This window comes from Theobroma cacao, chromosome 6 (assembly GCF_053813885.1).
Source record: "Theobroma cacao isolate CCN51 chromosome 6, ASM5381388v1, whole genome shotgun sequence".
Classification (NCBI taxonomy): Eukaryota; Viridiplantae; Streptophyta; class Magnoliopsida; order Malvales; family Malvaceae; genus Theobroma; species Theobroma cacao.
The window spans coordinates 23,453,885-23,474,579 of record NC_142644.1 but is presented as its reverse complement, the minus strand read 5'-3'; the positions used below and the strand labels follow the sequence as shown (position 1 = coordinate 23,474,579).

Here is a 20,695-nt window from a genome sequence, read left to right as displayed (position 1 = left end):
TTAATGCAAAAATGGCAGCATTCTCCTCCATAAAAAAGTGGGTTTTGAATAGTTAGAAATAATTGTAAAACGAAAAAAAAAAAAAAGCAAAATCAATACGAGTGGATATAACTAGGTCCAGCCATCTAAATTTTTTTTTTAGGATTGGGAGAAGGGAGGTTTAAACCTACTCTTTACACTTTAAAAATAACTTGAATGGAATGGATGCAATAGACAAAAGGATTTTCTGAATTTTTTAAAGTACATCAAAACATTGAGTTTAGGCAGCCGACTGTTAACAAATTTAACTTTTGTGAAAATGCATGATAATAAGGAATGATTTGAATAGTTTTCAGTAAGGAAAAAGAGATAGAGACTTATTTAGATAGCATGTGTTTGGGGACAATGTTGTGACAAAGAAAGATAAAAAAACATACTATTAGAGAACAAGCATCATCAGCCTCATCTGTAAGTCAATTTGCCACTACACCAACTAGAATAAGTGCAGCATCCCCAACATCTGCTGCAATTAAGTTCGAACTAAGGCAACATGTACAAGCACATTAAGCCTAAACATTCTACATAATTTTTTAGGAGCATCTTCCACAAGATTTTCCCTTCCATAACATCAACTAATTTAAAATATTATGTAGAAAGTAAACTACAGGTTTACATGTTTTATTTTTATTTTGGTATACCTACATGTATATATTACCATATAATATTTTATATAATTAAGTTTTTCATAAGAAAAAAATTGCATTTATATATATTAGTGGGAAAAGAACTAAAGAAATTAAATAAATAAACACGACAAATATAAAACAAAAAAAAAAGACAAACAAACAAGCCAAACCCAATAAGCTAAAGGGCCCAAAACCATACCAAAGTTTGGGTTAAGGACTGCCTAAGGGGTCAGGTTGCTGAAATGGGCTATCATCTTTCTCTCTTTGCCCAACTCACTGCCCACGCCCGTCTTGCTAAGGATCAGCCTCAAGCCTGCACTTTCAGCTACAAACAGCGCTGTTTCAAGCACTATTGAAGAGCTTTCTGAATCCTCCGAAACAGTGCCGTTTTAGCACCTATCCTCCTTAAAATCGTACCATTGAAGCCTCTTTTTCTTTATTTCTCTCTTTCTCATTCTCTCTCTAGTAGACAGCTTCAAGCCTGCACTTTCAGCTACGAACAACACCGTTTCAAGCACTATTGAAGAGCTTTTTGAATCCTCCGAAACAGTGTCGTTTTAACACCTATTCTCCTTAAAACCCTACCGATTTAAACCCCTTGTTCTTTCTCTCTCTTCATTGCTCTCTTTCTCATTCTCTCTCTACCAAACGAACCTCTCTTCTTCTTCCCAAACCCTAACTGCCTTAAGCTCCAGTCCTTGCCGTAAGCCTCCACCGTTCAAGTCGTCGATCTTCCCTTTCGCTCTTCCGTTTATCTCGCTCAGATTTCTACCGTCACTCCTGATGCCCTACAAATAACCAAAAAATCCAATTACATCTTTTCTCAGAGCAATACTTCATTTTTCTTTGTATATTTTTGGTTTTTTACTCTACAATTTTTTGATTTTTTCTGTTGATTGTGGTATGCGGCTGGTAGAAAAGCTAGTTGTTTTTTGATTTCCTAAGTTTTCTAAGGTTTTCTAATTTTTTGGTTCAAGGGTTTTGTTTAATTTTTTTTTGTTTTTCTAGGGCTTCCTCTTTTCTTTTTTTTTTCACATCTTGTATTTATACGGAGCTGAGGATGCCGTTCTTGGCACCTCCTCAGTTGGCCATTGGATCCCATCATCTTGGCCTCTGCCAGGTGCAAGAAATCTCAGCTGGCAGAGCGCATTTTGCATCACATGGTTGTACAATTTCTTTGTTTGCTTGTGTGGCCAGCTGGCTTGATTGAGCTTCCAGATTATTCTTTTAGTTTTGGGTTAATGCTATTTATTAGCTTAATTTGATTAAATATTAGTGTTTGATCGATTTTTATCTTAATTATTTTAACAGAATCTGTTAGTGAAAAACTAGGAGTTGGGTCTGGTCTAAGCGAGGCCTGAAATTGTTAAAGGCCCAAAAGAACCCTTTCAAGAACTTAATTCTGACCTTAGACTTAATATCAACCCATAGAACAAATAGAAATAATATGTGATTATAAAAATTAATTTAAATAGATAAAATGGTCATATTTCTTTTGTTGATCATTTTATCAAATACATGTGGTTCTACCTTATGAGATATAAAACTAATGCATACTTTTTGTTTCCTAAGCTTTAAAAGTTGGTTGAAAACGACTTCAAAACTTTTGGAGTGTTCATCAATTTTGATGATGGTGGTGAATTCATTAAGCTGCAATCTGACTTTGCTTCATTGTGCATATAGCACTTGCAAACACCGCCACACACCCTTCAACGTTGAAGGAAGGAATAGAAGTATTGTCTAACATTATTGCATCAAGCATCCATGCCATTATCATATTGGTCATTTTTATTTTCTACAGTTGTCTACTTATTTAATAGGCTGTCATCCCCGTTCTTGAAAATTAGCATATTTAGATGTTTGTGTTATCCATGGGTCAAACTATAAAACACACCTAAAGTTGAAATTAAATCTAAACCTTGTGTTTTTCTTGGTTTTTCAAAATAACTGAGTGCCTATTATTATCCAGATCCTCATAAAATAAGGCTCTTTGTATCAAGACGTGTCTTGTTTGATGAGTCTTAAGTTTCCATTTACCACTAAATCTTCATCAATTGCTCTAATTTCTAGTGATTCAAATTCTACCTAGAATTTTGCCTATGCTTCACCCAATATTGTTCCATTAGCAGAGAACTTAAGCTGCAACTCAGTTCTCTACTCATCCACCTGCGCAAGTGGCAGAAGCGTGTAACAACCCTCCTTCCTCAGCTTAGATACAATCTTTTACTCCTACTATTGATCCGAAGGTTAATCTAAACACCTATGCATCTGCCTTGCCACAGGTTCAAATAATCCACCAGGTATCAAAATAATATCTTAAAACCTAAGCAGGTTCACCAAACGACTAAACATCCTTTACATATGTTCATTGAGCCTTTTAGTGTCACTCAAGCATTAAAATGTCCTCATTGGAAACGAGCTATGCTTGATGAATATGCTACCCTCACTAATAACTAGAATTGGGAACTAGTTTCCTCACCATCAAATAGAAAAATAATTGGCTGTAAGTGGGTGTTTGGAGCTAAAAAGAAATCTTGAAGGGTCCATATCTTGATACAAGGCCAAATTAGTGGCCAAGGGCTTTACTCAAAAGCTAGTTCTTGATTTCCGTGAAACATATAGTCTTGTAAGAAAACCTATCACTATCGAACTGGTTCTTTGCTTAGCAACATCAAATACATGGCCCTCTCCATCAAACGGATGTCAATATTGCTTTCCTATAAAGTGAACTCTTTGAGAAAGATTACATGAAATAGCTCCCTAGTTTATACAAAAAAAAATTAAACCAAAATTTGTTTGTAGACTAAGGAAAACAATCTATGGTCTCAAACAAGTTTCGAGGGCATGATATCAAACATTAAGTAGCATTTGGCTCTCGTATGGTTTTGTCAATTCTATTGGTGATTCATCCATATTCATTTATAATAACAATGGCAAGCCTACCTATACGTTGGGATATGTTGATGATCTTATTTCGACAAGCAACAATAAAAAGCTCATTCCTAACTTAATACAAACTTTGTCCTTGCAATTCTATATGAAGGATGTTGGCTCACAAAACTATTTTCTCAGCATTGAAGTTATTCTTACAGTACAGGGTTTATTCTTGTCTTAACACAACTGTATCTATGATATTCTTACACAAGCTGACACGTTAGGAGTTAAGGATTGTACCACAACTTTGTTTATTTCAAGGTCACTCACATTGCATGACGGCTCTATAAAAGCTAATGAAGTAGAATTCAGAAGATTATAAAAAAAAGGTAGAATTCAAAAAGTAAGTTTGTTCACTTCAGTATCTCACTCTCATAAGACCCGATATATGTTATGTTGTCAATAAACTTTTTCAATTTATGCATAAACTGACCACAATGCACTATCAAGACCTTAAAAGGATATTGAGATACCTTAAAGGAACATTGTTTCATGGTCTGCTCATTAAGCAAGAAGTTACTTTCTCTCTTAAAGTCTTCTCAAACTCTGACTGGGAAGGAAATCTAGATGATAGAACATTTACTTCTGCCTTTGTTAATATCTTGGTAGGACTCCCATTTTTTCGTGCTCAAAAAAACAAAAAATAGTAGTCAGGTCTTCCACAAAGGCTGAATATAAAGCTATTGCAATTGTTGTTTTCCAGGTCACATGGGTTTAATCTTTACTTCAAGAACTCAAAATATTTGCCTTTAACTTTCTAAATGTGTATTATGACAATTTAAGTGCAACTTACACTTGCAAAAATCCTGTTTTTCACACAAAGATGAAGCACCTTGCTTTAGATTACTTCTTTGTTAGAGAAAAGGTTAATCAAGGACAACTTCATATCAAACACATTTCCACACTACACCAATTAGCAAATGCACTTATCAAATGTCACGACCTAATCTCAAACCATGACCAGCGCAAGGATCCAATAAGCAAAACCCACTGAGTTCAAGCAAGTTTTATGGTCATACTAATATGAGATAGATTTTCACACATTTCATATAGCAAAAGTCCATTATATTCATAAACTATTCATATCCAAACACTTAACATACTTTGAATATGCTTAAATTTAATATTATAACATCAAGTGCTAACATTATCTTTATACATTCTCCATCATAAGTATTTTTAACATGACAGAACAATAGAGTGATATAGGTTGGTGGGGCTTAGTGAATGCCATAGTAACACCTAATGATAAATAAGGATAGAATTGCTCCTCTACAATCTAGCTAACTCCTGTTTTGAAAACAAAAAACATGAATTTTGAAAGGGTAAGTACAATTACTCAGTGAGGGATAAGGAAGGGAAACAAGTATTTATGCGAGAGTATTTAATAAATCATGCAATTTTGTTTGAAAACATAAAACTATGCATACATGTACTCAGAATTCATCATATCTAATTTATAGAATGTTGATATAATCATATTCTGGAAAACCAAAGTCTTGATGTCTCAAATAACATAAAAAAAGAACCATTTTTATTGAAATCAAGAGATAAGCATTAATACACAAGAAATTAGTCTTAAGACTTCATTCAAAATATGTATATTTTGGTGTTTTTCTCATTTCAAAACTTTACCGCACTTAATCTAATCACACAGCTCACAAACTATTTAAATTCCAACATGTTCATAGTGAAAAGCTTATAACAACATATATCAAATAGTCCAAGTATCATGATGTAAATTTAATACATTAGTTGAGCAACTTAAGAAGTACAAAATTCAAACAAATCTCACATGATGGTTGGCCAACCCATATAGTTAATGCTCTCCAGTCTATTAACTTCATTAACGCATGTGCCATCCTCCGGTCCCAAGACTAGTGCCATTTACCCCACTTTCCCATGTTAGCTAGGGTGGTCTTATTGTGCACAATAGGTAGCAAAACTACTGTTATCCTAAGTCCTCACTTTAAGTGCTCCATATTGAAAATGTTTCACATTTTCTTTATAACTCATTTCACTTTTTAAAAGATCTTTATGTCCAACATGTATTAAAAAGAATATGGTCATGCTACACATAGCATTTCATAAAACAAGTTAATCATAGAAACCATATATGCTTACAACACTGCTCTCAAATAAATTAATAACATTACCAATTTAGACATAGTTGAAGACAAAACATACAATATAAAGGGCTTATTTTCTATGCATATTTTTTAAAACATTGATCATAACATAATTAAACATTGCATGCAATTTAAAAAAATAATTTAAATGCATATCCCTCACCTTATATGTCACTAAATCAAGGCTAAGCTACTTAACCAAGGTCCTCTAGCTAGTTAATCTTGGAGTTTCAATAGAGCTTAACATATACAACCAACACAGTAAAGGAGTCTATCATTTACTTCAAGATTAGAAATTTAGTTAAATCATTTAACAACCTCTAACAATCGTTTCTCTTACTTTAGGTTCTCCCTATCTTGCTGTCATATTTTTGCACCTATTTCAACAACTTAGGTTTTCCCTGAAAACTTTCTCTCACATACATTCTTTTAAGCTAAAGAAAATATAATTTATCACTTTAACATTTTCCATCTAATTAATCTATCCTTAGAACTAAGTTCTCTTCAACATTTGTCTCAAAATTCACACCCATTTTAGTCACTTACGTGTTTTTAGAAGTCTTACTTTGGGTAATTTAAAAATAGAAAAATTGAATTCAACTCCTAACAAAATAACAAAAACAAGAAAACTTGGATTTATGAAAAATAATATTGAATATAAAACCCTTGAATAATAATATTTAGAGTGTCAATTCTATTGTAACGTGCGGGTCCAGGAACCCGACCGCTAGATGCGAGTGAAAACTCTAAAAAAATTAGGAATCGCCACCAATCTTTTTTACTAGGTGTGATTGGCCACCTATTGACTCGATTCTAATCGGCGGAGTCTTAATTAGATTTAAGCTCGTCGAAAGGACCTTAAACTGGTCTACATTTTTTGAGATCTAGGTTCGGGAGTACGGTTACGCCCGGGGAAATATTAGCACCACCGGAACGCCCGTTCCATGAACGGTACCATTTTTAGATTATCCTATTAGGCTTTGTTTTTTAATTTCACTATATTTTCTTAGTTATTATTCTCTTATTTTATCTCCTATTTAACCTAAAATGGAATGCAAATGTGAGGCAAGATGAAATGCATGGCGTGGGATAAAAATATGTTGGACGAATAACCTTTTATTGAGGATATTTTCCCGGATCCGCCCATCATACTGGTGGGATTCGGGGTATTCTCTCACCTAAGGAATTATCCGAGAAATTCGTCTTCGCAAATTCAACAAATAATTCCCGTCATCGAGGTTATCGTACGTTTTCTTTTAAAATAATATTTTTGTGCATAATGAACCTAACTCAGACAAAAGCCTTTTATTAAAGATGTCTCTCGAGCCCTCCCATCATACTGGTGAGACCCGAGAACACCTTTTCACCTAGAAACTTTTCGAGGAATACCCGTCTTCGCAAAATCCTCGAAAGATCCCATCATCGGAGCTTAACTCGTGAGCAAATATTTATATGCAATGATATGCACGATACAATATATATATATATATATATGCTATGCTAATGCAATTATCTATTTTTTGGGCAATTATACTATTTAATTATTATTTTCATTTTTATTTTCCTCTTATCTCATTTTTCTATTTTTTCTTATTATTATTTTTTTTATACTTTACATTTTTTTATTCTAAGTTTCTCTTGTATTTCCTGTTTATAAATTGTTTATGGTTCCATGTTATTTTAGTGGACAAAATTTTTTTATTTTTTACTATTTTTTATTTTTTTATTTTTATTTTATTTATTATTTTATATTTTGATTATTATATTATTATTTATTTTTTTTGTAAGCAATCTTCTATTCAAATCTAATGCCTAAAATTTTATATCTATGTTTAATTCCATTTTTTACTTTCTATTTTATTTCTTTTATATAACATTTTATTAATCTATAGTTTATATCACTAGATATTTAGTGTTTAACTTTGAAATTACTTATTGTTTTGGAATTTTTCTTGTTGATAGTTTATACTACTTGTCTATTTATTTAATGCCATGGATATTACCTTTTTATACAATTATTATATATATACATTTGAATCGTTATTATTTTTTTATTATTATTATTTATTTATTATATTTTTTTTAAATATGATTTCTGTATAGTTAAATTTTCATTTATAAAAATTTTGGGATCTCGAAATCAAGGCCCTCCCATCGTACTGGTGAGGCCTTAATTCGAATTCCGAACCTAGGGAAAATTGGTCAGGGATTGCGACTTCTCGCGTCCCGTCCAACCATCCCATCATCAGTTTATTATATTTGTAATTAATATCATGGTATTTTTTTTTAAGAGTTAAATTTTCTAAGATTGATTCTCATAACTATTTTATTGTAATTATTTTAATAATTAATCTAATATTTTCCATTTTCTTAATCTAATCTATATATAAATCTTTAGCCTACCACTTATTTCATTTATTTATGTATTATTATTATTTTATTATTTTTACTCTTGCTATATTTGTTCTCTAAATCTATCACTATAAACATATTTTATTTAGCAATCTACTTTTGTTTTGCATATATGCTTCATTTACTTAAGTTTAAATATTCTTTTCATTCTTAAATATTCTTATTACTATGTGTACATGTATATATATATATATATATATATAATATTTTTCCATTGGTATTTTATTTTAATATTTATGTAATTTAGAATATTAAGTTAAAACAACTAAATCCTAATCATACCTATTTGGAGATTGATCCTAAGGACCAACATAATAAACCAGCCCCAAATCACTCCACAAATTTGAGAAGAATAATAGAAGGGTTTACCTTTGTGGGTCAAATGGACCCAAACTATCAGCCCAACCTGCCGTCCGTTCCAAAGCAACGTCCGACCCCTTTGTGGCACCAAAACTTTATGGGCAAAACGACGTCGTTTTGCCCATCGATCTTTAAGCTTCTTCTTTCTTTTTTCTTTTCGTTTCCTGCTTTTATTTCCTCTCTTTAGCGGCCGGTTGCTTAACTTCTCGCTACACTTCCTACCCCTCTTCTCACCCAAACAAAAAAAACCCCTCTATTCCATCACTATCTCACCACCAAACGGACCTCTCTCTCTACCGTCGGTTGATTGTCCCTTCACCGTTCAAATCGGCTCTCCACCCTCCTTGTTGCAGCTCTCTTTCTCTATGCCCACCAGCGACAGGACCCAAAGCTTCCTTTTCACCGGATCTCTCTTATTCTCCCTTAATCGACAGCCCCAAATCGGGTTTCTTTTCCTGTCGGCAGCGCCATGATCCAAAATTTTGTCCTCTTAGTCGGCGACAGCAAGACCCCAACCTTTCCTTCTTTGTCCGGCAGCGAAACCCACACACCAGATCTCCTTTCCCACAACCGGCGGCACTCCCTCAAACTTCCTGTTTTCTCCTTCGATCGGGATACCTAAAAAGCTCAAGACTTTTCCCAAAATAGTCGCATAAAACCCCCTAAATCTCTCTAAAAACCAGCTAAGAATTCCCTCAAAAACCCAGCTACTCACCTCCTCCCATTGCGTATTTTTTTATTTTTTTTTGTATTTTTTTTGGCATTGCTTGGTATATATATATTTTTTATATTTGTGGCTGATTCTGGCTGTTAGAAGAGTAGAGAAAATTTGGTTGTGGTATTCGGCTGCTAGAGGCTAGGATTTTTTATTTTTTTTTAGGGTTTTTGAATTGTCGGTTTTTTTTGTTTAGGTGTTACAATGGGGTTTTATACCCAGTTGTCCAGCTTGGTCCTGGCTTCTACAGGGGCTTTGCTCCACTACCCTGCCAGACGCGAGTTTTTCGCATCTAGCATTGTTGGGGTGCATGGTTGGTACTGGCAGGGTGCATCCGCGCCCTGCCAGTACTCTCTTTTTTTTTTAACTCATTTCATCATTTTTTAATTAATTAATAATAATTTTTTGTTATGATTTTTTCATAGTGTCTACAAATTCAACCTTAATTTAACTTTGGAATTGAAGAACACATGCTCATGGTTTTTGACAAGTAAAAATGGACAAGAGAGAAAGGTAAAGGCTGAGATCGTACGATGAAACAAGAAAAATGAAGAACAAAGTAAAAAAGTGTAGAGAAGACAAGGGAGGTTAAGCTAAGAAGAAAATGAGAAGTGTGGAGGCCGGCCAAACTGAGAAAAAGAAAAGGCAAAGCTTCTTAAAGGTGATTCGGATTATTTTTATTTTCTAAAGAATAATCCTTGCAAGTTTTACTTTTATTCAAATAATACATTATTTAGCTTTCACGAAAATGATATATTATTTTATTTAATCAAAATAGTATATTATATATATTATTTTGATGTAAAGTTCGATCTTGACACATACCAAAAAGGAAGAGCTTTTAGAAGCTTATCTAAGTAATATTTCTTTTCAAATGATATTTTTGATATACAATATTTGATAAAAAAAATTCACCTGAAAATAACCATTTTACCTTTAGATTCAATTTTCTATTTTTTATTTTTTTTCTATTTAGAAATTTGAGGTTTTACTCCAAACCCTTATTTAAAGCTTGATTCCTTTATCTTCTATCCAACATTAGTGTCACCAATGGTGCACCATCTTGCAGGCACATGTTAGAGAACCTCATGTGATGGTCAATCTGCTGCCACACCAACTAGAATAAGTGCAATAACTTCAATAGTTGATGCAATTAAATCTAAACTAAAGCAACATGGGCAAGCGCATCAATGCAACCATGACATCAAATCATGCATGAAGCAACCACAACAAATTTATGACAACAAGAATAAAAATATGTTGCAATAATCCATAAAAAGTGATTAAACAGGTAAGAAGAAGGAAGCATAAGCTGACAAATTCAAAGATAAGAAAGACGACAGATTCAAAGATAAAAAGATTGGAAGAACCTTGACTTTACCTCAAGTTGAACTCAAATGTTATATTACTTGCAATCCTTTATAATTTTATGGCTAAATATCTAAACAAATCCTGAATTATAATAAAAGTTAAATTTTTATATTTTTATTACATTCAATTAAATTTTTAAATTTTTACTTTAGATCAAATAAGTCTCTTTCATTAATTATTGAATAACTTTTGTTAATCAACAATACAGTTGGCACTTTTATACAATATCATTTGTCATATGACATGTTGATGTGTCATTTTGATGATTTCAATGCCAAATGATGCGACAATAAAACTTATCACCTAGAGATTGTGTATTTACTTTTTTGACTTGTCACTTATTTAAAAATAATAAATAAATATTTTGAAAAATAAATTAAATAAAAGGTCATCAAACTAATTTGAATCTTAAATTTGATTTAAGGTTTTTGCTGAAAATTTAGCAAATTATCCAAGAAGACAAAAACGTAAATCCTTAACTTTCATTGTCCATTGATATCGTTGGAAACAAAATTTTATCGTAATTCTCAAATAAAATCTAATTCCATTCTTGTATAATTTAGTTCTAAAACACACCATTCGAAAATCCTAATACTAATTAATTAGTTCCGACATAAAAAATTAATTAACAAAAAAAAAAGAATTTTGTACCTTCTTCCAACATCACTCGCCATGCATGGTGTACTATTTGATCATACATTAATATGATGAACCCCATAATTAAACTTCTAGAAAGCGTACTTTTCTTTTCTTTTTATTTAGTTGATTAATTTTTTCATTTTCGTGATTTTAGGGCTGAGCGAGGAAGACGTTGGAAGATGTGGAATTGACCGTGACTTTGAAGAAGAATCATGACAACCTCTTTTGTTTTCATAGATGGCCTAGATGAAAATTTTTCCAAGTTTCTTTGATGATTTTTTTTTTTGTTGTGTTGTTATTTTATTTTAAGTAATGATTTTTTTACATTTATTTCAATATTTTTGTAGAAATATTAGGCAGTTCCATTCTTAAGATTAAATTTTTTGAAATGTTGGTTTTTGTATTCATGGTGAAACTATCTGTCTAGAACTAATTAATTAGTATTAGGATTTTCAAAGGATGTGTTATGGAATCCAATTATACAAGAATGGAATTAAATTTTATTTGAGAATTATGGTAGAATTTTGTGTTCAACGGTGTCAATGGACAATCAAAGTTAAAGATTTGGTTTTTTGTCTTTTTAGATAATTTATTAAATATTCAACAAAAACCCTAAATCAAGGTTAAGAACCGAATAGGATGATAATGAAGGTTTGACTTGAAATTTTTTTTTATCTTTTTTATGTTTTTTTAAATTCCTCATTCAATTATTTTTAAACATGTAACGGAATAAAAAGATAAACACACAATTATTAGGTGGTAAGTTTTATTACCATGTTATCATCCATGTGACATTAATGTCATCAAACTAACATGTCAACATACCATGTGGTAAATGATGTGATATAAAAGTACTAATTGTATCGTTGACAAACAAAAATTAGTTAAGAGATAGTGAAAATGACTTGTTTGATCTAAAATTAAAATTTATGAACTTAATTGAATGCTAGATAGTGAAAATGACTTGTTTGACCTAAAAGTAAAATTTATAAACTTAATTGAATGCAATAAAAGTATAAAAGTTTAATTGATTTTTTTAGTGTAGTTCAAGAATTTATTTAAATAACGAGCCAAATGCTCGGGTGCGGTCTAACTTTATCTTATCGATACCTATTGTACTATACATATACTACAATGAAATGAGAATGTAAGGCAGTTCTTACTCATTTCCAGTTTTACAATCTAAGTTTTTTAAAACCAAAGTATAGAAGTGAGGAATAAGAATACATGGCATGTAATTTCTTGGTAACGACTTCAATTTTACAAATTATTGGATACAAGCCATTATTAAGAACAAATTAATTTGTCATGTGAAAACAAAAACAAAAAATTTTATAAATAAAATAAAATTTGCTTGTTGCAATATGCACCAAATTTTTTTGCTTTTTTGTTAATCTAAAATTTCAAATTTCTTTTGCAAAATATGATTAATATGTGATTTTAATTAACTTTGCCAACTATATATGTAATACTACTCTTTATGATCCTTGGTCATCCAAATTCAAAGTGGTTGAAACAATAGGCTGCCTAACAGTATGCCACCACTAATTTGGAAAGTTAACCTGTAACTTAACCGGAAAACCCCCCAAAGTTTATCCTAAATAGTAACTTAAAAGGAATAATTATTTTTTACATGTACTTGAATTCGGAAAAAAAAACCCTGAAAATAGTTCAATAAATGGATTAGGATTGAAGGAAACAAAAATTTGAGTTGAGTGAGTTTGTTCAACTAATATCTTGTGATTATCTGTCTGATTTTTTATTTTGACTACTTAAAAATCTGAAACTTTGGCATTGATATGTTACAAGGAGCCCATAGTTTGTAAGAAGGTCAAAGTCAGTAGGCCTAAACTCTTAAAGTAGATGATCCCACAAACTCATGATTTAAAAAAAAGGGCCTTGGTTTGGTGAACATTCTCATTTGCATTTGATTTGGTCAAAATCCCACTTTGGAAATAATGGAGTGACAATATAAGATAATGGTGCTGTCCACGTTTGTTGGTAAGGGCAGCCCTAAGGCATAGCCTTCATATTTTGGAAGAAAAAAGAAAGATTCTTTGACCCAAGGTGTGAATAATCTTTGAGGATTTGATTTGTTGCTCCAAATTGTAGGCTAGTAATGAGGAGTGATTTGGTTTTGTTGAATGAAAACAACATGCACTTTGTTTCCCTCTAAAACTTTGGGCCCCATACTCTTTGCATTCCTATCATCCCCTACCCTAAAACACACACACAAAGTCTTCAGAGTTGTTATGCTCTACAAGCCTTTTATTTTCAATAGATTACCCTTTTCCTAACTCACAAAAACTCCTTTGAATTTAAATTCACCAAAAAAAAAAAAAAAGAGAGAGGAGGTTTTAAGAAATGTAAGTAGCTTGTTACTAACGGTAGAATTGAAGAACATAAACAGTTTAGTATAAAAACCAAACATAAAACCCAAAGCTGAACCCAACAACAAGGCAGCACAGCAACAACAACAACAACAATCAACTATTTAGTAATCTGAAAACTATCAAGTGTTTAGTAAAGCACAATTAAAACATTAAAACACTAAACTTTGTTAATCAAACACAAACAAAAGCCCAGCCGAACCCCTCTCTCTCTCTCTCTCTCTCTCTCTTCCTTCCTTGAAAATGAACGTGTCAGAAATCGGTGAGTCGAACCCGGTTGGACTCGACGAGTCGTATCGGCCCCTGCCTTCTCTCTACTTGGGTTTCCTTTCCATTTGGTTCTTCTCCGCTTGTTCTTGGACGTTCAACACTTATAAAAACCGCCACTTCCAGGTCTTTTTTCTTCTAGTTTCTTTTGTTTTCTTTTTTTAGAGAAAATTTGCGTTCCATTTGATCGAATTTTGCTGCTTTCTTTGTTAAATCTTTAGCTTTGGTTGGATTTTTTTTCGGTTTCTTTTCCCACAATTTGTTTGATAGAAAATGAAAATTTATAACTGCTTATGTTAAGCTGACACCAAAGTTCATTGTTTTTTCTTTTTTTTTTTTTTGTGTTTTTCTTTTAGTTTTCCCACTAAGTAAATTGGGTTTAATTGTTGATATAATTGTAATCAGTTTATTAATGAGAAGCGTGGCCTTTTTTTTCTTTTGCTTTAGATATAAATAAATACAGCTTGAAAGAAGAAAATGCAGTTACCTTATAAAAGTTCAAAAATTTTAAGTCATCTTGAAATTGGCCAAAGAAGTTTTTAAGTTTATCTGTTGGTTTTGAACTTTAGATGTTCCTTCTAAATCCAGTTATCTTATTTTGTTCTTTTCTATAAGGTTAAGGCACATAGTTGTTTCATGGAAATTTTGTCTCTTTCATTTTTGTTCCATTCCTAATAATGACAGATTGTTGGATGTTTCGTATGAACTTTTATCATTGTTGTAATTTTGTTTTTCTGTTGTGTTATTGTTATACTAGAACAGACAAATAATTTACAGTGGACTCTTGCGTCTGTTCCGTTGATCAAAGCCTTTCAACTCACACTATCCTTCCTTTTTTGGTAAGTTCCATCTTGCAACGAAACCCAAATTGTTTATCTTTATTAAGCTTTGAAACAAAAAGTTAGAAATGGGCTTTTATGAGCATCACGTTTGTATGTAATTCCAAGTATCCAGAATTTTGTGATTCTTTGGTTAAAAACTTAGAAATGGGCATTTTGATTGCCTCATCAGTTGCACCCATAATGGGAAAGAGCTTGTTAAAATTTGTGATAATGACAGCTTTGCTTCTCTGAGTGTTACTCCATTTTAATTGATTCGATGCCACTATTCTGCATATCGGAAAACCTCTGTAATGCCAAGTCTCAAAATTTCCAGTCTGCAAGGGAAAGTTTCAGGCTGGGTATGAGGATGATTATGATGATCAAAGAGATGAAATAAATATCAGCTATAGTGGAGACAATGGGAAGTCTCCGTCAAACAGCAAAGTTAATGGTATTTATTTATTTAATTTGGTTGTAGTTTGAATAATTAGAAAGCCACTGCCGAAACTCTGGTGTATGTACTACAAGCTGCATTTCATGGCTATACGAAGTTTAGCTATGTTGCTTATTTAAACTCTCCTTTACTTTGTGACAAAGCTATTGTTCAGATTTTAAGGGACTGTTCTTGCAGGTATTCATGCTTTTATCTTCAGGTATGTTCACTGTGGATGTCATTTGGGGTGTATGTAACTGGAGTGCTCTTTCAGACAGCTTCATTTGTTTCCTTTGTGCTGATCTCTCATGGATACTGCATCACCTGTGAGCGCCTTTCAGTAACAGAGCGCCGGACTACTGCTGCACTGGGATGTGTATTTTACTTAACTCTTGTTGGCTACAGAGCTTCTGTACCTTATTTCACGGTGAGTTTCTTGATTAGGTAATATATTCTGCTACTAATTAACAATAACTTCTGCTTATTTCACCTTTTAACTAATTCACTAATAGTACTTTTTAATGCACCGTTTTACAGGTTCTTCTACTGCTTAATTACATAATTTCATTCTATGTAATTTTTCACCATATATCACGAAATCTAGTAGTGTTGCGGGAACAGTTGACATTTATCGAGGATGAGGATGTCCAATCAATGCGTGATGCTGTTTATGCGAAGTACAAAATGTTCAAGTACGTTTCCATTTAAATATTTGAATTAATTGATTGTGTTTATTGAGAAAATATCATAACTTAAGCTTGGTTCATAACTATGCAGGAAATTTCAGGGTGCTATGCTAATAGTTGCCATGGCTGAAACTGTGGTATGAATATGTCAACCTCATCTTCTCTGGCTATGGTAATATGTGCAATGTACAGATCATAAGTTCATGACTGATATGACCACGTGACATTTTTATGTTTAGATATACTTAAACATGGATGACTTCTCAGAGAATTACTGGCTTCGGTTGTTGGTTCGAGAGTGGGCACAATTCTGCATCTTTATGTACATTGGGTATGCATGAATCACGCAATCATGAGTCCTTGGAAATTTGTAGTTCTCAGTCACTAGCGAACTCATGTGTTGTAGATCAAAAGTATCATCATAAAATGTTTATTAATCCCTTGCTTAGACATTAAGCAGTTCAATACAATAGTTAATGGTCTTTTGCTCCTTGTCATTTGCAGATGGACTTTTAGGTCACAAGAGTTGGCAACACATTTTTCAGTTATGCCAACTTTGAAATCCATAGTGGATTCAATGGTTCCTCCGATCTATCGTATAGTAAGTTAAAATTTGCCATTTGAACAATTAGAGAAGATTCTGACTAAATTCTTTTGTGATCTATACTTTGTATAATAGACTTAGAGAGCTGGGCATAAGTTTCCATCTAAATGGAGTCATTTAAAATCGTAATTTACATTGCATAAATGATTAAATTGATTTTTATATCCACTTGGTGCAGCTTGTCTCATTTTACATTATTTATTTTTAAGATATCAAGAAATAACTTGCTTGTAATTGTTAATCTATTGCCTTCCATAAACTGGAGTCGATGAATGGATTATACTTCTGTAAAAAAAGCTTCACTCTTATTTTCTATTTTCTGACAATACCAAGTCATGCAACTGCAGGAAATGGATGCCACAACTTTCAGAGAGTTTACAAGTCATGAATGGCACATTGGTGTGGTAAGCAAGTCAGATTCAACTTTACATTCATTGATGGTTGTAGCTTGTAAGAGCTATTTCCTGAGTTGTTGCTCCATGCATCAACATCTATTATCTTTGAAACTCATTTCACGCACCAATGCTATACTTTCTCAACAACCTGCATTCCGTATTTGCGTTTTTAACTGTGATGTCAATAGGGTTTTGTGTTTAGTAGTCTGCTGCTTGGAACATCAAGTTCCCTTGTTTACGAAAATGCTTTTTACTGCTGTAGCCAACTTCTGTCCGGGACAAAAGCCCTAGAGACTCAGTTTTGGTGATAATTCAGCATCCACATGCATTTAGGCCAACATCAGGGGCCGCACCTTCATCCAGAAAACAGCCAGCATAGTCTTAGACGGCAGATTCCAGTCTGAGGATCATGTTCATGCAAGAGTTACAAGCAAAGCAAAGTAGAGATTAGGATAGCCCGAGTGGCAAGCAGCAAAGTTTTACACAAATTTTTCCTTTCATTTTTACCTTACAGAAATCTGAAAGTGTTAAATGTCAAAATTCATTCACATGGGTTAGAGAAACATACTACCCATCAAGATGCGTATCCAAATATTCTCCATCAATCACAAATTGTGCATTTTTCTCCATTGCAATTTGCAACCTTCACTGCAATATTTTGAGCACTTAACGTAACATTAGTTTAACATTACGTGGTAATACTGCTAGTAATATTTCTAATACTATTATTTAATTAAAAAATATCATTAGTATTATTATCAATTGAAAACCATAATCATTCATATGTGCATAAACTCCACTTAAAAAACCCATCTTGATTCGGGTCCATCAACACTTAAAACCAACTCTACCCGATCCGACTAATTCCGGGTTGCCAACGCCCGCAGATTGAAAATCCCATTTCTGAAACCCCTGTGAGTCTTTTGAGAGAATAGCAAATTAGCAAACACTGGAAGAGCTAAAAGCAGAGGCAACTTAGCCATCAAAACACTGTCAAATGAGCGCAGGTAATGAAATAACATGGAGATTATTCCCCCATTTAATTTTACGAGATATATTGTGTTTCTTAGAAATAAATCTCTTCAAAGTTTCCAGCTTGCCATTATAGTCCTTAAAAATATCGTTTTTTCATGCGTTTGAAAATTGACAATCGTCAATTTCCCATACTTTTGAAGCTTGATAAAGAAACCCTTTTCTTGGGTCTGTTGTTTCTGACAAGCCCTTTATTTTCTTAGGTTCGATTGGAAATTCATAAGCTGTTTGATAAATGTCCTGGGAAGATGCTGGTTTTGTAATTTCCCAAACCTTACTGAAGATTAATTGAACAAATAAAGCCTCCCCATTTCTGCTGCTGGGAAATCTGTTTCTATTCCTTTTACTTGTGTTGAAGTAACTTAGTAGTGGTTTTGGGGCAGGTGGTGCATTTGGTGGGAATAGAGGGCTGAGCCCAGTGCCACCAGAGAAAGGCATCTTCCCTTTGGATCATTTGCATGAATGTGACTTGGTAAGTGATGTTGCTTTGAAGCTCTTTAAAGAAACTATTTTCTTGAACAAGGATTTTGTAATTGAGATTTTGAGTGGAAGGTGTCCTTTTTGTACTGGCTTTTTGTTTCAGGAGAAGAAAGAGTACCTCAATTGCCTTAAAACTTCTGGCCATAAATCGGACAAATGTCGACAATTTTCCAAGAAATACTTGCAGTGTCGAATGGAAAAGTGAGTGTTAATTTTCTCTTTTTGCATCTTTTTATGCTTTAAGTGTGCTTGTTTTTTTTGCCAAAAAATGATTTTGTGAATCAAGTTACAGTGGGAGTTGTCTTAGCTTCTGATAAAGAAAAGGATGTATTATGAACATATTCTTATTAGCATTTTTAAATTGTTTTAGATTTCTGCCGTGATTGGTACCCGTTTTCATGTTTTTCCTATGATATTGTTTTTGTTTTCTCACAGAAAATTTTGTTAAAGAATATCTGTTTGCTTAGAAGTTTAGGTTGCTGTGGCTCCGTTTTACTGACCTTCCATATATCATTTCAGTTTCTGTTTCTACCAAAAATGCCATGTCATAATCCTCTATATATGCATGCCAAACCCATCTAACATAGAACAAATCTCTATCCTGACCTAAGAGCTCATTTTTAAATTGATTATTCTGACTTTAAAATGGAAAATGGTTGCTCGTTTCTAGTAACTCCTGGTTGGCATTTCACAGGAATTTGATGGCAAAGCAGGACTTGTCGGAACTTGGATTTGGTAAGCAGTCCGAGATGGAAGCTTCTGGAGAAAAGAATACTCAGACGATCGATAATTGAAGCTGATTACCTGACGCTCTCAAGGATTACCGATGAAAGATTCTCGCATTACTGAGCATTTTTTCTTGGGCTCATGGGAATGTTCCTTGTGTGAGTGGTGGTTTATTCCTTATAGAAAAATACATGTCTGATAACCCAGAAACTAGAGCTTTCAAACTTTGTACAACATGACATTGTAGTAATTCAATATTGATGAGAAAGTTAAAAAATCGATGGAATTCATTGTTTCATCTTATTGTTAATAATGCAGCTAATTTTCCATTATTGTATATGCAATATAAAATGCTCACTTAATTTTCTGATATTGTACCATTCACTCTTGTTATTTCAATCCAGCTAGGTCTCTCCACATTGATTTCCTCTCGTCCTTCTCATTTCCGAGGCTCCTACTCAAACAAAGATGAGCATTTATCTTGATCTTGAGCCTTCAATCCTCATGCTTTCCATACTTATCTATAATAAGTTGACAGCCCTTAATATGAAGCCGAGGGTCCTTTGACCTTATGACATGCGGCCCTTAATAGCTTAAAGGCAGGCTGTTCCAAGGTTTGAAGCAACAGAACCGGATATATTTTGTAACCAATGCGAAATATACTTAGAGATTCCCAGGCATTCTTTATGAGATTCGTCATCATATGCTTATTTTTTTTATCATGTCAAGCCTCTTAAGGAATGATAGATAACGAGGTTGATTAAATCAAATGACATTTAAACTTAATCGTGTATTATATTGACATTGCAAGTGAAATTAAATATGATTATTTATCCAATATTGACCCCCAAAATTGCATACACATATATTACAACAAATATTTAATACACACAGACGATAATGAGAATTGCTTACATAGATGAAATTTGGTCCAACCATATGGTTTTATTTTCAATTAGCAATTTATGAATAAGTTGATCAATTTTCCTAATTTTTGTATTCAAAAAATTGTATTTTGATCTCTTTACTTAAATTTTGAGTAATTTGATTTTTATAATTTGACATATAGAACTATTAAAGACAATTGTTAGTAATGATTGAAAAACCCACTATACTGACGAGGGACTCACGTAGTGTTTACGTGTGATATCTTAAGGAGATGGATTTTATATAATACTTTTTTATTCATATATTATTCTTTTTTAAATGGTTAAATGGAATTAATTAATAGATGGGTGGATAATTTTTAGGGTGAATTTGGGTGGGTCGAGGGTGTTAGAGCAAAATTGCCACCCCAAAGAGACACACGGCGGGCATACCCTTTTGCTTAACACGGTGAAACCAGGATGTATAGTCAGTGCCTAGTATCTATCAATATGAGATAAATATAAATAAGCTTGTTATAGTGATAACAATCCAAGGAAAATTTGCAAAGCGATGACATTCCCTCGAATCTTTTTCATATCCCCTGAAATATTGTATTCACCTTCACCATTTGGAATGTATGGCTCCAACGTAGTGGTAAAGTTTTCAGGGGACAACAAGAAACCTCTCCAGATTACTTTAGGAAAATGAAAAACCAAGATTGTGGAATTCTTTTGCCTTGTGCTTTGAATCCTAAACGGAAGCCTGCTAA

General features: G+C 32.9%; 2 protein-coding genes across 4 annotated transcripts; both read left to right on the top strand.

Annotated features, from left to right (window-relative positions):
• The first annotated feature begins 13,592 nt into the window (after positions 1–13,592).
• Positions 13,593–17,450, top strand: LOC18595988 (uncharacterized). 2 transcript variants are annotated; one of them, XM_088807103.1, is made up of 9 exons: positions 13,593–14,008; positions 14,645–14,721; positions 15,335–15,563; positions 15,674–15,828; positions 15,914–15,959; positions 16,062–16,153; positions 16,327–16,423; positions 16,774–16,830; positions 17,084–17,450. In XM_088807103.1, the coding sequence occupies exons 1-9, from the start codon at positions 13,859–13,861 to the stop codon at positions 17,198–17,200; spliced, it is 1,020 nt and encodes a 339-aa protein (XP_088663229.1). In that variant the 5' UTR covers positions 13,593–13,858; the 3' UTR covers positions 17,201–17,450. The 2 variants fall into 2 exon arrangements, with proteins under 2 accessions (XP_088663229.1, XP_088663230.1); XM_088807104.1 differs by lacking the exon at positions 13,593–14,008 and having other exon boundaries at positions 15,357–15,563.
• Positions 17,451–17,655: 205 nt separating this feature from the next.
• Positions 17,656–19,819, top strand: LOC18595987 (uncharacterized). 2 transcript variants are annotated; one of them, XR_016026993.1, is made up of 5 exons: positions 17,656–17,828; positions 18,237–18,325; positions 18,437–18,534; positions 19,028–19,217; positions 19,464–19,819. XR_016026993.1 is itself a non-coding variant. In XM_007024196.3 (4 exons), the coding sequence occupies exons 1-4, from the start codon at positions 17,819–17,821 to the stop codon at positions 19,125–19,127; spliced, it is 297 nt and encodes a 98-aa protein (XP_007024258.1). In that variant the 5' UTR covers positions 17,658–17,818; the 3' UTR covers positions 19,128–19,357. The 2 variants fall into 2 exon arrangements, 1 of the variants encoding a protein (XP_007024258.1); XM_007024196.3 differs by lacking the exon at positions 19,464–19,819 and having other exon boundaries at positions 17,658–17,828; positions 19,028–19,357.
• The last annotated feature ends 876 nt before the right edge of the window (positions 19,820–20,695 follow it).